General features: G+C 56.9%; 1 protein-coding gene across 6 annotated transcripts in view; it reads left to right on the forward strand.

Annotated features, from left to right (window-relative positions):
- PHACTR4 (phosphatase and actin regulator 4) overlaps positions 1 to 13,351 on the forward strand; it is a 64,816-nt gene that overhangs the window by 33,934 nt on the left and 17,531 nt on the right. The window contains exon 1 of one of the 6 annotated variants that reach the window (XM_080566615.1): positions 3,602 to 8,153. The exons of the other annotated variants lie outside the window; for them this stretch is intronic. Within the exon in view, the coding sequence (XP_080422741.1) occupies positions 8,108 to 8,153 (46 nt within the window). The 5' untranslated portion in view covers positions 3,602 to 8,107. Of the gene's footprint in view, positions 1 to 3,601; positions 8,154 to 13,351 lie in introns of those variants that run through there. 6 annotated transcript variants of the gene reach the window in all.

The following is a 13,351-nucleotide window of genomic DNA, read 5'->3' on the forward strand; positions in this document are numbered from 1 at the left end:
GGTGAGGATTTGTTCTGAGGATTGCTCTGGAAGGAGGGGTGAAAGGGCACGGAGAAAGGGTTTGATGTTCACGTTTGCACACCCAACATTTTGTGTACCCATTCAAATGTCTTCTCTAATGCGTCCTGGCTGTAAGTACTGTTTGAGCAGTGTGTTTTGTACTGGAGCCGTGGTTTGCAGCCTCATTTGTGCGCCTTTGAAGAGCTTTTGATGGGAAGTACGGATCCTCAGGATTAGTTAATTGAAACGTGCCTGCTCTCCTCGGTGGCTTCTTTTGGACCCCTTAAAGGTGATTCTCAGCGACTCTCCCCGCGAGCTGAAGCCCCTGAACTCGCGTCTTGGTGCTGCTGGTCTCGTGCTGGGCATCTCCAGGAGGGAGCTCTTCGACGGATGCTGTGCTGGGGATTTTGTACCAATGCTCGCCCGTGGGGTCTTCCCCCCGGCCCGCAGTGCCTGCGGGGCTGCATTCTTCGATCCCAGCCCCTGTCTCGAGGTGTCTGACATAGGCGTGAGGCTTGCCAAGGGCAGGAGCCAGGTGGGCCGGCTGCGCTGCCTAGCCCGCTGACTTTTGGGGGCTGAAGGTGCGAGTACGGCTCGTGTAAGCCTGCCAGGGTTGGCTGTAGGCTTGTTGGCTTACGTACCTGAAATATTAGCCTGCTGTAGCTCTTATGCTGCAAAATTTGAGGAGGTGAGCAAATATCGGAGCAGCTGGCCCTCGCAGAGCTCGCGGGTGCTGGTGGTCCCAAAGCCAGTCCTGAAAGGCTGCGGTGGTCATGCCAGGCTGTGGTCACGGCTCTGTTACGGTTTCCATTTCGCCGTGTGTCCTTTGGGCCCTGCCTGCAGCAGTGCTCGGAGGCTGTCTGCAGCCCCACGTGCACCGTGCCAAGCGTGAGCAGGCAGGAGTGCCGTCTGGTAGGCTCGGAAGGGATTTAGGGTGGCGGCTCTTTTTGGGGACGCCAGGCGGGGTCACCGTGGTGCTCTGCAAACTCAGCAAGTGGGCAGCCGGCGGGGCAAGGGATTTGGGTGAATTTGGGTGAAAGGAGGCTCCTGGCAATGAGCAAGGGGTCGTGTCTGCAACGGGGGAAACGGCCTCTGGGAGAGCCAGCTTCTTGCAAGGCTACCATGAGCTGCGCCTCCCGACCTGTCGGCGTTATCTCATCTTGTGACATTTCCTTTAATTATACGAAACGTCCTTGACACGGTAAACAATCGCCGTGGCATTGTCTGTGCTGCTCGTGAGTCAGGCGCGGCGCACAGGCGGCGTTTGGTGTGGGGACGGGTCTGGGGGCAGCGAGTGCCGTGAGCTGCCTGCCGGCCGTGGTCGCCTCTGCTCCTCGCGCCCTGCTCGGCTCCTGCCGTGGGCACCTGCCCCGTTTTGCTTTCACGGGACCTTTTTTGGGTTGGCAGAAGGGTGCTGTAAGAAGGCAAGGGATGGGGTTTTGGGAGGAGAGAGCTCACATTGGGCTCCTGCTCCTCGGAGCCTTTTCACAATTCTCTCCCAACCAAAAACGGGCTCAAAAAGGGTAAGGAAGGGGACGGTCCCCATCCCAACCCCAAGCTTTGCTTTGACCATGCCAGCAGCCATCTCTCGCTCTGCCCGTGTCAATCTCTCGCCCTGCTGCTGCCCGGGGACACCTCGGAGGTTGAGCAACAGCAAATATCAGGAGAGCAGAGGCTGCTGCTGGCTGGGTGGGACCCGTGGGCTGGACGTGCCGCTGCCCGGGGTGGTCCCCGGTGGCTCCACGAAACGTATTTGGCTAGACGAACTTCCTAAGCGTTATCTGGTTCCTTAAATAGAGAATAAAGCTTGTATCAACATGAATCACAAAGTTGATAAACTGGAATGGTTCCTCTTGGAGCTGTCTGCTCGTATTGAGCAAATATTTATTCGCATTGTTTCAAAAGGCATATTTGTGCAAGACGGAGGTCAAACCTGTAATTACCTGCTGGATTCGCGCTGCTCGAAGTGGTGCTGGAAACACTCTGCGCTTGAAGGAAGCTTTTAAACCCCGGTGTTTGTGTGCGATTCTGAAGCTGTGGTTAAAAACTGCAAACTTTCCACCAGTTCTGAAGCGCACGGGTGCAAGAAGCATTTCGTGGTGAAATTTAAGGGGCTGGAGCCAAAGCTGCCTGCCGCTCCTTTTAAACGCTGCGCCGTGGCAGGGAGCTTGGGTTTCTTTTCCAACCGTATCTGCTCGAGATGATCAGGAGCTGAGATTGTGTGCCAAGCTCGCCTTGCATGTTAATGAGGAGCTTCCAGCCTAGTCAATAATTAAAGCAGAGCAGGTGCGGTGGAAGTTGGGTGTTCCCCAAAAAGCTAAACCAAGGCGCTTTTGTACGTCTCCCTGGCCGGAGCCAAGCGAGGGAGGGATGGTAGGATGCCCTGGCACTGGCCGGCTTTGTGCAGGAATTCGGAAAAAATGCAACTGGGGACTGAGGCGCTCTAGGTGTCGAAGGGCGATTTGGCTTCTTGGTGCGCTGTGCCTGCAGTGGGCCCTTTGAGGTGGCAGAGGAAACGCTGAAATGTGCTGCTGCGGTTTCAGGTTTTGGAATGAGGAGCACGTGCGCTCGCCGAGATTTTCGCGAAACGTTAAAAAGAGGCAACTACTTTTATAGAGCTCATCCTGCCCTTCGTCCCGGCGAGCACGTGGGCAGGGAGGCTTTCAGCTCTGGAGAGTCTGCAGTCTTGGAGGAGTAGAGATAGGAAGAGAGATGTGGGACCGTGAGCTGGATGAATCAGAGCAGGGGTTGTTCTTGCTGTGAATTTGCAGCCTCCGATGTGGTGCTTTACAGAGCTTCTCCCACCATTTTACAGGTGGCACGGAAGGACAGACCTCCCTGCTAAAGGGCTCGGTTATTTCAGTCATGTCCGTGTAAAACTGCAAGGTCTTTAGGAGCAGGGCACCCAAAGGAAGGGCACCGAGTGCTTGTGCTGTGCCGGTCCTAAACCAGTGCCTGCTCGGGGCTGGAGAGGAGAGGGACGTTTGGTTGGCTTGTGCTAGGGCTCTGCTCATCTCCTCGTTCTTTATCTCCAACATTTTGCAACCTTGGGTTACAGGTTCTCCTCTGAATACCCCAGTTCTGTTGCCTGGGGGAGAGGGCAGTTGTAAATAGGTGAAAGCAGAGCGAAGCTAAATGTCGTGTTTGTCTCTTCCCCAAACAATGGAATAATTAATGTAATTTTCTCCGTGCTTTTGCTTAATGTTTTCCTAATAACGGAGCTGGAAGTGACAGATGGGCATCCTGCCTCTGAGTGCCTCACTGTCGGGAATATGCTGTCGCTCTGCTGCTGCCTGATGCTCTGCTGGAATGCGGCCTGTATCTGTGCTTCCTTTGGCTTCTGACCAGCGCTGCTTTAACGCCGCTCCAAGGTGCTCCAGCAAGCAGCTTGTCGGCGCTGGAGGTTCCCTTGCCTGAAGACGGCACAGCCGTGAGTCACCGCAGCCACCGACCTAGCCAAGATGTGACCGAATCTTTAATTTTCAGGATTGCATTCCTTCGCGTTCCCTCACCTGTAAACAGGAAAATCTCCCTCCTGTGCGGCGAAGGATGACAGCGAAGGGCGAGGAGGCGCTGCAGGTGATGTGGTTTCAGCGCCGGCTGAAATGACTCCCAATGAAAGCTGCGTTTCCTCCACTGGGAAACAAAGCTATGGGGTACCGTGGCCTCAAACCCGGCCCTGGGACCCTCTGCACGGCCTCCTTTTGCTTGGTCCTCCAATTAAGCAACCCCTTTCCTCCTGGCCACCCTCTTTGCCCATAATACTTCCCAATGGCGTGTGCTCTGCTTTGCTTTCCCTTCCTTGGTGCGAGGCAGGCTGCAGACGTTGAGCCTCATGCTCATCCTCCAGCCGTGCTCGGCCCCACTCGGCACCGCGATGTCCTGGCGGCCGCCGCCACCGCCTGGCTGGGCGGACTGGTGGGGACTGGAATGCTCTGGGAAATGGGAGTTTCCCGCTTGGAAATGTCACGGGAAGCACCGAGGAAATCACGCGGTTCGGGAGCGCTTACCTCACTGCGCTCTCATCCGAACCAGCGCGCTTTCATCAAAGCGCACCCGACCTAAACAATGCGGTGCCAGCTGCCTTATAAATAAACCGCTTTCCGTTTCCACGCCGGGTTTCGGGCTGGCTCGTAATACCGCGCCGGGGGAAGGAAGAGCGTCACGGTGTGTTGGCTCGCGACCTCCCAGATGGACTGCCCGGCTTCCTTGTGCTGGGCTGCTGCTGTCATGAATAACTTCCACGTGCTCCTTCCGAGCGCACAAACGGGCAGTTTTGTAGGCAGCCAGAGCTGCTGTAGGGTTTTTTTACGCTCTCCCTATTCTGTTGAAGCTGCTGAGGACTGCTAGCGAAGGAATTGTGATGGAGTCTGTCCGGATTAGTGCTGTTACCGCCTTTTTTCTCATTTCAGCCCTGGTAAAATGGTACCGTGGGCTTGTATGTGTGTGTGTCAAGGGGGTGCATTTTTGTCGAGGACGGAGCCCTGGACTTCCTGGGCAGGAGAACGCCCAGTATCCCCGCTTGGGCGCAGCCCGCTCTGCGGGGAGGGGATAGCGCAGGAGTCCTGTCTCATGTCCCCGCGGCTGAATCACGGAGCACAAACGTCTGAGTCACCGCGGATGAATGCGGTGTTTCACGTCGGTGTGAGCCGAGATGCCAACAACAGTGGCTTTATTAGCGCGGCTCATGCTCATTATGGGGTTCATTAGGTTCTGAAGTGAAACAGTCCAGGAGGGCTTCCTTTTACAGTGTGTGCAAGCAGGCAGTGCCACTTGAACGCCGGGTTTTTAATGGGATGCCGGCCTGGATGGAGAGGAAATGAAACTTCAGAGGCGAGCTTTGGTGCGCGACGTGCCCCGCTGCTTGCTGCGGGCGTCTGCTGCCCGTAACCGCTCCTCTCACCTCGTGTCACCCGCTGGCTCTCCCGAAACCCCAGAACATTTTCCTGCCAGTGGCGTTTCTTGGTTACTAAATTTTCAGAAGGAAACGTCAAAGGGACTATCAGCCGGTGACCCCTTTTGCTTTCCTGAAGAAAGCTATTTGCTATTTCGAGCTCTTCCTTCTCGTGGAGGCCTTCGCCTGTCCCCGAGGAGTAACGGCAGTACTCCGGTTTCTCCCGCGCGGCAATGTCAGATGGCCCTCCTGCGCCGCGCTGGGGATTTTGGGCATTTGCTGCTTGTCCTTGCTTGAAACGTGGATTTTCCTTTAGCCTAGATGTGCACTTGGCTGGGGGCTGAGGTCTTGCCCCCTGGCTGCTGTTGGCGGAGCTGGGGCTGAGCCCCAAGCATCGGGGCGCTGCGCTCCTGATGCACCTCTGGCAAAGGGCTTGGGTCCGTGGCTTTTTCCCGTATTTCTCTCCAGCTGTGAAACAGGAGGCACTGCGGATGGAAAAGGGTCACTTTGCAGCACGGTGAGGGGCTGTCCTCGGGCTGGAGCCGAGGCAGGGACGTGCTTTGCGTTGGGTTCGCTGGTGCAGAACTTGTGCCTTTTTCTTTTTTTTTGTTGCCCCTAGAGATGGAGGTGGGATGGGCTGGCGGGTTTTTCCTCCACCTTGAAGGTAATGTCGGTGTTAATTTGGGTCTGGATTTCTGCTGTTCTCTGTGTTTTGTCGTTCCCCCTCTGGAGGGGTGTTCGTTCTTCCCCCCCAGCAAGAAGAGCTGCTGCTGATATTCCTAAAGAGCGCCTGAAATCCAAGCCCGGCTGCAGTGTGACGTGCAGATCCGCGGTTCTTTGCTCCTCGAGCAGCTCAGCCCGGCGTTTCGTACGCTTCTACACATTTTAACACAAGCGCCTTTGTCAAGTAGTCTTGTAGATTCCCTTCAGGAAGGTTCGTTAGCCCTAATCGGTGGTACAGAAACGTGGAAGCGCTTCATTGCAGCTTGTGATTTCGCAGCCCGGTGTGTTGCTGTGCGGCACCGGAGCCTGAGAAGCTGTCACTGGGCATCCTTGGGGGGTGCAGCTGCTGCAAGGTGCAATGCACCGGTTTAAACCTCTCTCACTGAAACTCAGACTAATGATTCCTCTTCCGCTAATGAAGAAATAGAGGGTCAGGCTCAGGGTTGCGCCGCTGCGCTTTAACAACCTGCCAAGCGTCTTCTGTCCCACAGCACCGCTTTGTGTGCTCTTAATTCACAGCAAATGCGACGTAAATTGCAACGGCTTCAGTCTCATGGGAAGTCAGGCAGGTACGGAGCAAGCGTGCAGCGCTCCGCAGCCCTCGGATGGTTTTTCCAGACCTCCTTCCAAGCTGGACAGCTGATGCACAGGCTTAGATAGAGGCTGGAAGTCATCTCTCCGAAGTTTGTGGGTGTCTGCCAGATGGCCGCCTATTTGAATGGCTTTAAAATGGCTTTTTCTTTTGTTTCGAAGCAAAGAGCCTGAAATGAGGTGGGGCATGCCTGTAGTCAGCGCGTTAATTGCCCACGAGGAAAATGGAAAGTGCTTCCAAGACTGCGGACTGCGGCTGAGCAGGGACCGGTGGTGGGAGGGTGAGAAGAGCAGCGCTTCCAGGGCAGCGCGTGTGTCCTGCGCGAGGGAGGAGAGCGGCATTTGCTCGTCCACCCCCTCGTGTCTGCTGATCCGTGCTCCTCCACCTGCTCCTGCCGTCCGTCCGTCCGTCCCGCTGGCCGCGCCGCGCAGAGGCAGACCCGCTGCCCCCTGTGTTTTTGCAGCTGTGCTTCGGAGGCGAGGGGAGAATTTTGTGAGCTGTTTGCTGGATGTTTGGTGTGTCAGGGGAGGGACCGAGGGCATCGACACCTTCCAGGTGTCTTTGTGACTTCGGTGGAGTTTTTTTAGGCTTCACAACGGCCCCTGCCCTCTTCGGTGTGGCTGCAGAGCTGGCTCCTGCCCCCGCGTGCGGCGCTGCGTGGCAGTCTCGTTTCGGTGCCGTTCCACTGATGCACAGCGTGCATTGCTCCCAGCTGGACCAGCCCCAGTTGATAATCTTGGATTTTGTTGTTTCCCAGAATAGAAGCTTTTTTTTTTTTTTGTCTGTGTGTTTCGCTACTGGGACCGCTGCAGCAGCGAGCTCGTCTTGAGCTCGTCCTGGCTGATGTTCAGACACTGAAGCAGCGCGGCTGCTGGCCTGCCAGAAGCAGGGACCTCGAGGGCTGCAGCAAACCCTGGTGTTTGAAACCGTTTCCAGGAGAAACCTGGATGTGTCAGATGGGTTCGGATTTCAGATTAGTCACTTCTGCGAATTCCTGTGTGTTTTTGAAAATGTTCTGTTTCCTCTGGGCTAAGATGAAGCTGCTGAAGGCTTCAGCATTGCCCCATCCCGCTGCGGTTCGCTCTGTAGGACACCGAAGCCCTAACGCAAACTTTGGTGGAAAAGAACAGAATCCAAGTGGGAGTATTTAAATTCTGTTGTGATGCAAATGCTGAGAGGGACGTTTGTAACCACAGCCATCGAGATGAGATGCGTGTATCAAAAATAAACTTTGATTTCCTTTATCGAAGCCCCTTTGTTTAATTTAAAGGGGAAGACACTCTCCCTGCCCCTCCTATCCTCCCGGTAACTTTAGCGGAGGGGGGAATTGTTGTTAAATTGTACTTCTATTGTGCACCTGGCTCGGTGCACAGCAGCCGGGGTGCTCTTTGCGATTCCCTTTAACCTCGGGACCGTGTTGCAGCACGGGGCTTCTTCACCCCCATCGGTGCCGTGGCTCAGGTAGGCTCTCACCGCCCCTCCGCTCTCCCTCCTGGCTCCCAGCTTTTTCTGGGCAGGGTGCGAGGCAGGACCGAGGGGTGTTGATGATTTTGGGTTGTGCAGCTCAGTGGCTGGAGCGTTGGCTGTCTCCTCCCCTTCCTGAGCTTCAGCCCCAGCCAGCGCGGCTCTGGAATGACAGGCATTCCTGCGCCAGGGGAGCTGGCATGGGCGCCTATTTATGAGAATCAAGTGCCTGGGCTCCGAGGGACAGGACCCGCACCGCGCACCCTGCCACCGCCTCGCCTCCCGCAGCCGCCGCGCTCGCCCGGCGCTGGAGCCTTGCCCGGCCGCGGGCGTGGATTTACCATTTCCGAGGGCTCCGGAGCTCTCCCGGGGTCCCGGCTGGTTTTTCTCTCCCTTCCCGCTGCCTCCCGGAGAGCCGCTCGGGAAGGAGTCTGATGGGGCAGCCGCACTTCTCCAGACCGGTCAGTCCGGCTGCTTTCGGTGAGTAATGGAGGGCAAGGGAGAGACGGCCGGGGGAGATGGCGGGGCAGGACCGCAGGTGAAACGGAGGAGTCGGGAGGGGAGGAATGCAACGCGGGGCTTGTGTAACCTGCGCCCGGCACGGAGCCGGGAGGAGAAACCGGAGGAATAACTCCATTTCCTTCCTTTTCTCCTACGTCCCGCGCGGTGCCGCGTTCTGCTGGTCCGCCGGGCGGGCTCCGAGCCGAGGTTTTTAGGGGTGGCTGTAGGGGCACGAGCTTCAGAAATAAAACCGCCCTGCCTGGGCTGGGAGTCAGCCCCGCGGGCTGCCCGGAGCTGCCGCCTCGTGTGCGCAGCACCCCGCTTCTGGGGCTTGGCAGTCGCCTGTCTGCTTGTTTTCTCTCTCCCCTGCCAGGTAGCTCTAGGTCTGAGTTTTAGCTGATGGGATTTGGTGGACAGGGAGAGCCGATCCTCCCTTGTTTGAGGCTCTGGGGGCAGTGCTGCTTCCCAAACGCCGCTCGGTGCCGTGCCCGGGACTGGGATGCACTGGAAACAAGGAGGCTTCGCGCGTGCCCCGCTTCTGCTATCGCGTCCCAACGGCTGGCAGACGCCTGGCTCAAGCTGCACGCTCCGTGCACCAAATTAGCTGATTTTTACAGAAACACTTGACACCGCGCACAGCAAGCTCCCCGAGGGACAGATGATTTTCTCATTCTTTTTCGCTTTTATGACTTTGAACCCACCGAGCGTTTTTAGGGCTCAGATTAAACCAGTGACTTTGCTCCCCACCCCCAGTTCGCTCTGGCTGGTCTTGTTCAAGAGCTGCTAAAAATAAGTGGTATTGAGAGAGGGTGGAAGGAAGAAGAAAACTTCGTCCTTCCCCGCGCTGTCAGTAGCGATGGGCAGCATCTCCTTGGGTCTAGGGGCCGGTAGAAGACGGATCCGTCCCGTCTCAGCCTCATCTCTCACCGGGCACCAGAGATGTGGGCAACTTCGAGAGGAGTGGGGTCACCGGCACGATGATGCTGCGCCGTGCCCGAGGCTGGAGGCCAGCAGCCCGCGGGTTCCTGCGGCTGGTCTCGGGTCTTTGCTCATGGTACTGCTTACGTAGCTCCTCCTGAACAAATTGGGACTTTGGAGGGGTGGCTCGTGCGTTAATTTTGGCAGGATGCTGCTGAAAAGGAAGGTCTGGAGAAGGTTACGGTGATCAACAACGTACAAAAGCTGGGGGCTGGGACTCTTTGAGGCTGCTTTGTGATCGCAGCCTTCTCTTGCTTTAAGGTCAGGATTTGTGTCTTCCCTGGACCATTCAGGAAGCGCGTGTGAAGTTTCTGAAGCTGCTATAGGAAGCTAGAGACATTTACTTACAGCGCTTTTCTGATGCTCTAACCTGAACAGCATTTCCATCAAAAGAGTCTTTGTTTGCTTGTTGGGTCGTAGCTGTTTGCTTGAAAGCTTTTTGCATTCTGAGCTGCTCAGCCTGGCACAACGAAGCCGAGTTATTCTGCAGCCCGTGCACCGGCGCTGTTTTGGCAACGGGAGCGTTTGTTGCAGTGCCACGGCGTGAGCGCACGGGCTGGGCTTTGCAAGGCGCTCTCGCTGTCGCCTTAGGTCGAGGCTCTTCTGCAAAACGCGCTCCCGAGGTGCGGTAACGTCGGGGTTATAACGAGCAGCCGCGCTCAGCAAAAAGCTCCCGATGCACCTGCAGGCCTGGGGACAGCACAACTGCAGGCGCACTCGGGAAATGGAGGTGATCGAGGTGCTGGGAGCTGCTGCTGTGGTGTCGAGTGCCTCATTTGTCCCGGTGACATCTGGCTTTCGGTGAAGTGCTCACGCCGTAGCATGGCCTCGTGCACTGACAGACCTACGGCAGCGAGCCTGGAGGACACGGCTGAGGCTGAAGTGCCCGGTGAGCTCCTCGTGAACAGAAATCCTGGAACTCGTGCTAATTACCGGTTACCACTCCTGTGCTACCAGTCACTGCCGCAGCAGGAGATGGGTTCTGGGTGGAATGTGGTTTGTCGACGGTAGCAATCTGGCTCCGGAGCTCACGATTTACACACAGTGAGTCCTCTACAGAAGGAAATGAGAAAGCATCAGCGTGTTCTTTGTGAGGCTCTCTGTCCATAAGGATGGAATTAAAGAGCTCTCCCACCTCCGGACGGGGACAGGGAGCCTGCTGTACCGCGGGGGAGATGCGTCTGCTGGGGCTCAGGGCGGCTCTGCCAGCCCTCGGGTGTCTGCAGAGAGATCTGGGGGAGAAAAGCAGCAAGTTCTCGTCTTTTCCTAACAGCTTTTGTCCCGTCCTGGGGCTCGCTGACCCTTCCTCCTTAAAGGAGGGTTGTGCCACTCTGTTCATGAGCACTGGAAATTAGTCGTTTCCCTCCCAGGCATTTAGGAATAGAATATGAATTGTCAGCATCTGGGAGCCGCTGCTTTGATTTCTTCACATCCTTCTTGCTTTGTTAGGGTCCCTAACTTGGGCCTTGAAGTGATTTTCAGTTTATGTAATGGTGTGTCAGTCCCAAACAAAATAAACTTCTCCATAGCCCTGCTGGCTTTTGATGGTGTGTGGCCTGAGTTTAAATGGTTTCAAAGTTCACCAGGACCAATTCTGCAGTGACCTGCACTCGATGCAGCTTGGCTCTGATTTTAATTCTTGAGTACTTTGCCCCAGAGGTCCAGCTGTCTCGTGTTCTGTTGCAGGTATCTGCCCTAGGAGAGATGGCCCGTAATGAAGTAAAGGATTTTTGCTCATGTTGGTGCCTGAAACCTCTGCGGTGCCTTTTCCTTGGCTGGTAACGCACTGCACAGAAGGATTTTTGGGGGGTTGAAGGGTGAGGATCGACTATATTTGCTCTTGTGACAGCTTCTCCTGCCTAGGACCGCAGTGGGGCCATTAGACCAATATATTTATGTGCTGGTCGTTCCTGCAGGCCGGCTAGATAGCTGCTTGCTGTTGCGTCCCATGAGAACAAGCGTGGCGTTCCTCTGCCCCCGCAGATCCCGGCTCTGCCGGTCTGACCCCGGAGAGCCGAGGGGAGCAGTGAGAGCTCTGCCACCTTTAACAGGAACGGCTGCCCCGGGCCTGGCGGAAGCTTTGGGAGCAGATGACACATGCCGTGCCGCAGCCACTTGCTGAGGGTGACGAGTTTGGGAACCAACTGCACGTCTCCAGCCTCTCCCACCTTCTCTGGGATAACATCACGGCAGCGGCCGCACGCCCCCCGTGCCCTTGCTTACAGGGTGCAGTGGGAGAAGAGCTTTGTTTCTGCCTAGATTTCAGTGGTGAGATGGGAGCGTAAACGCGTAGCAGCCTGCAGAAGGAGGGTTTGGAAGACCAGCTGGCCGGGCGGCTCTTGGACTCGCTGCGTGCCGACGGAGAGCTGCGTCCCTCGCTGCTGGCACCGCCCCAGCTTTCTGCCTCCTCGCGTCTCCAGGCTGTGCCAATCGTGTGACGCTTCCCGAGACTGCTGCAGCCTAAACATTTTGGGTTAACGCGGATCTGCTGCTTAAACAGCTCAAATTCACCTCCTTGTTTTGGTGGAGTGGGATCAGGGCACGCGTTGAGCGTTTCGCAGAGATCTGCGGCAGCTTTGGGTAGGGAAGCCGGGAGGCAGCAGCCGGGACGTGGCTCCGTCCCCAGATCCACGGGGTCTGTCCGAGGCATGGCAGCAATGCACTGAAGTCTCAGCAGGTGTTTTATCACGGAGTTTTCCTCGACCAGGGCTCTGCAGCGGGGCTGGGTGAGGGCTGTGGGTGTCGGGGTGCGCTCTGACAACTCCCCCTGCTCCAGGGCCACTTGGCTGTGACGGGCGCTTCGCGTGGCTTTGGTGGAAGGGCTGAGCAGCTCGTTCTCTGGCACGGGGACACACTGAGACCTGCTTACTGGAAAGCTCTTGACCTTCTCATGACTCCCCTGGCTTCACCCAGGCCCGCGCGACCTCGTTCAACCTTTCCCCATAAATTTAAAATGTGTTTTCCAGCCCGGGACCGCAGCGCGGGTGAGGCTGGCTCCCTGGGCGCAGACTTGCCACGCAGGTCAGCAGCCTGGGTGCTGAGCAGGGTGAGGGCATCAGCTCCCGATGCTTCTCACCCTTCCCTCCGGGTCTGGTTCCTCTCTCGGCCCCGCTGCCTTCCCCGAGCATCCCCGGTGCTTCCTCTGCAGCTGCCCCGGGTGCGAGCCCCAGCCTCGGACCCTCCTGCACCTCGTAGAGCACAGCAAGGAGAGGCACGGAGAAATTTGCCTTGCCAGGGCTCCTTTCAGAGTGAGGTGCCCTCTCTGAGCCTTACTTCGTGGAAATTCGAGGTGGAAACGGGCTGTGGTCGGAGGAAAGTTCCTTTTCCAGGGGCGCGTGAGCACCATCCAACATGAGCAGTCACCGCACAAGGAGGGTGTTGGAGGCACAGCTCCCTAAGAGCACACCTACAGATGCCGAGCCGCCTGCTAATTAGCAGTAAAAGCAATTCGTAATTGCACCAGAGCAGGCTATTTTAAATGTCTGTGTCCACGCGGTAATTACGGGGTGGAAAGGGGAAGAGTGTCACGGCAGGGATCGGGGCACCCCGGGCCCTCCTGCGAGCAGCCTGCCCTGCGGAGCTGGAGCCCCTGGGTGTGCGGGGTGGGGAACTGCTCTCGTGGCATCAACACGTGGGTTTTGTTCTGCCGGGAGCGTGGGGTGGTGAAAACGACTTGGATTGGGGCTGGGTGCTAGGGGAGGGTGCGTAGTGTGCCTGCCCCCCCACTTGCACGGCTGTTTTTGGACAGAACTGATTATAAAACACCAAAACCGGGCGTTTAAAACACCAAAACCGGGCGTTTAAAACACCAAAACCGGGCGTTTAAAACGCCAAAACCAACAGTTTTCATGTTGGTCCAGACCTGGTTCACGGCACAAGGCTACGAGCAGCTGCTAGCACCGCTGCTGGGGCGGCGTGGCAGAGGAGCCGTCACCGAGTTATTAGATATCGATGGCGAATGTCATGACGAAACCAAGCTTTTGTATTAACCTGCCTGCTTGCAGGTAAGGGCAGCCAGGCACCTGGTGCGAAACTCCACCCCGAGATGGTATTCGGTTCGACAGCCAGACCCGGGCTGCAGGAGCTGGTGGAACAGATCCTTCCCCGTGGGATAAAGCTCGCACGTGGGCTTTCCCCCACCCTGCTGCTTCCAGCTGCGCCTGGTGTGGGGACGTCGCGTGTCCCCGACGGTCCCGGCT

Source organism: Anser brachyrhynchus, assembly GCF_964034855.1.
Source record: "Anser brachyrhynchus genome assembly, chromosome: 24".
NCBI classification, from domain to species: Eukaryota; Metazoa; Chordata; class Aves; order Anseriformes; family Anatidae; genus Anser; species Anser brachyrhynchus.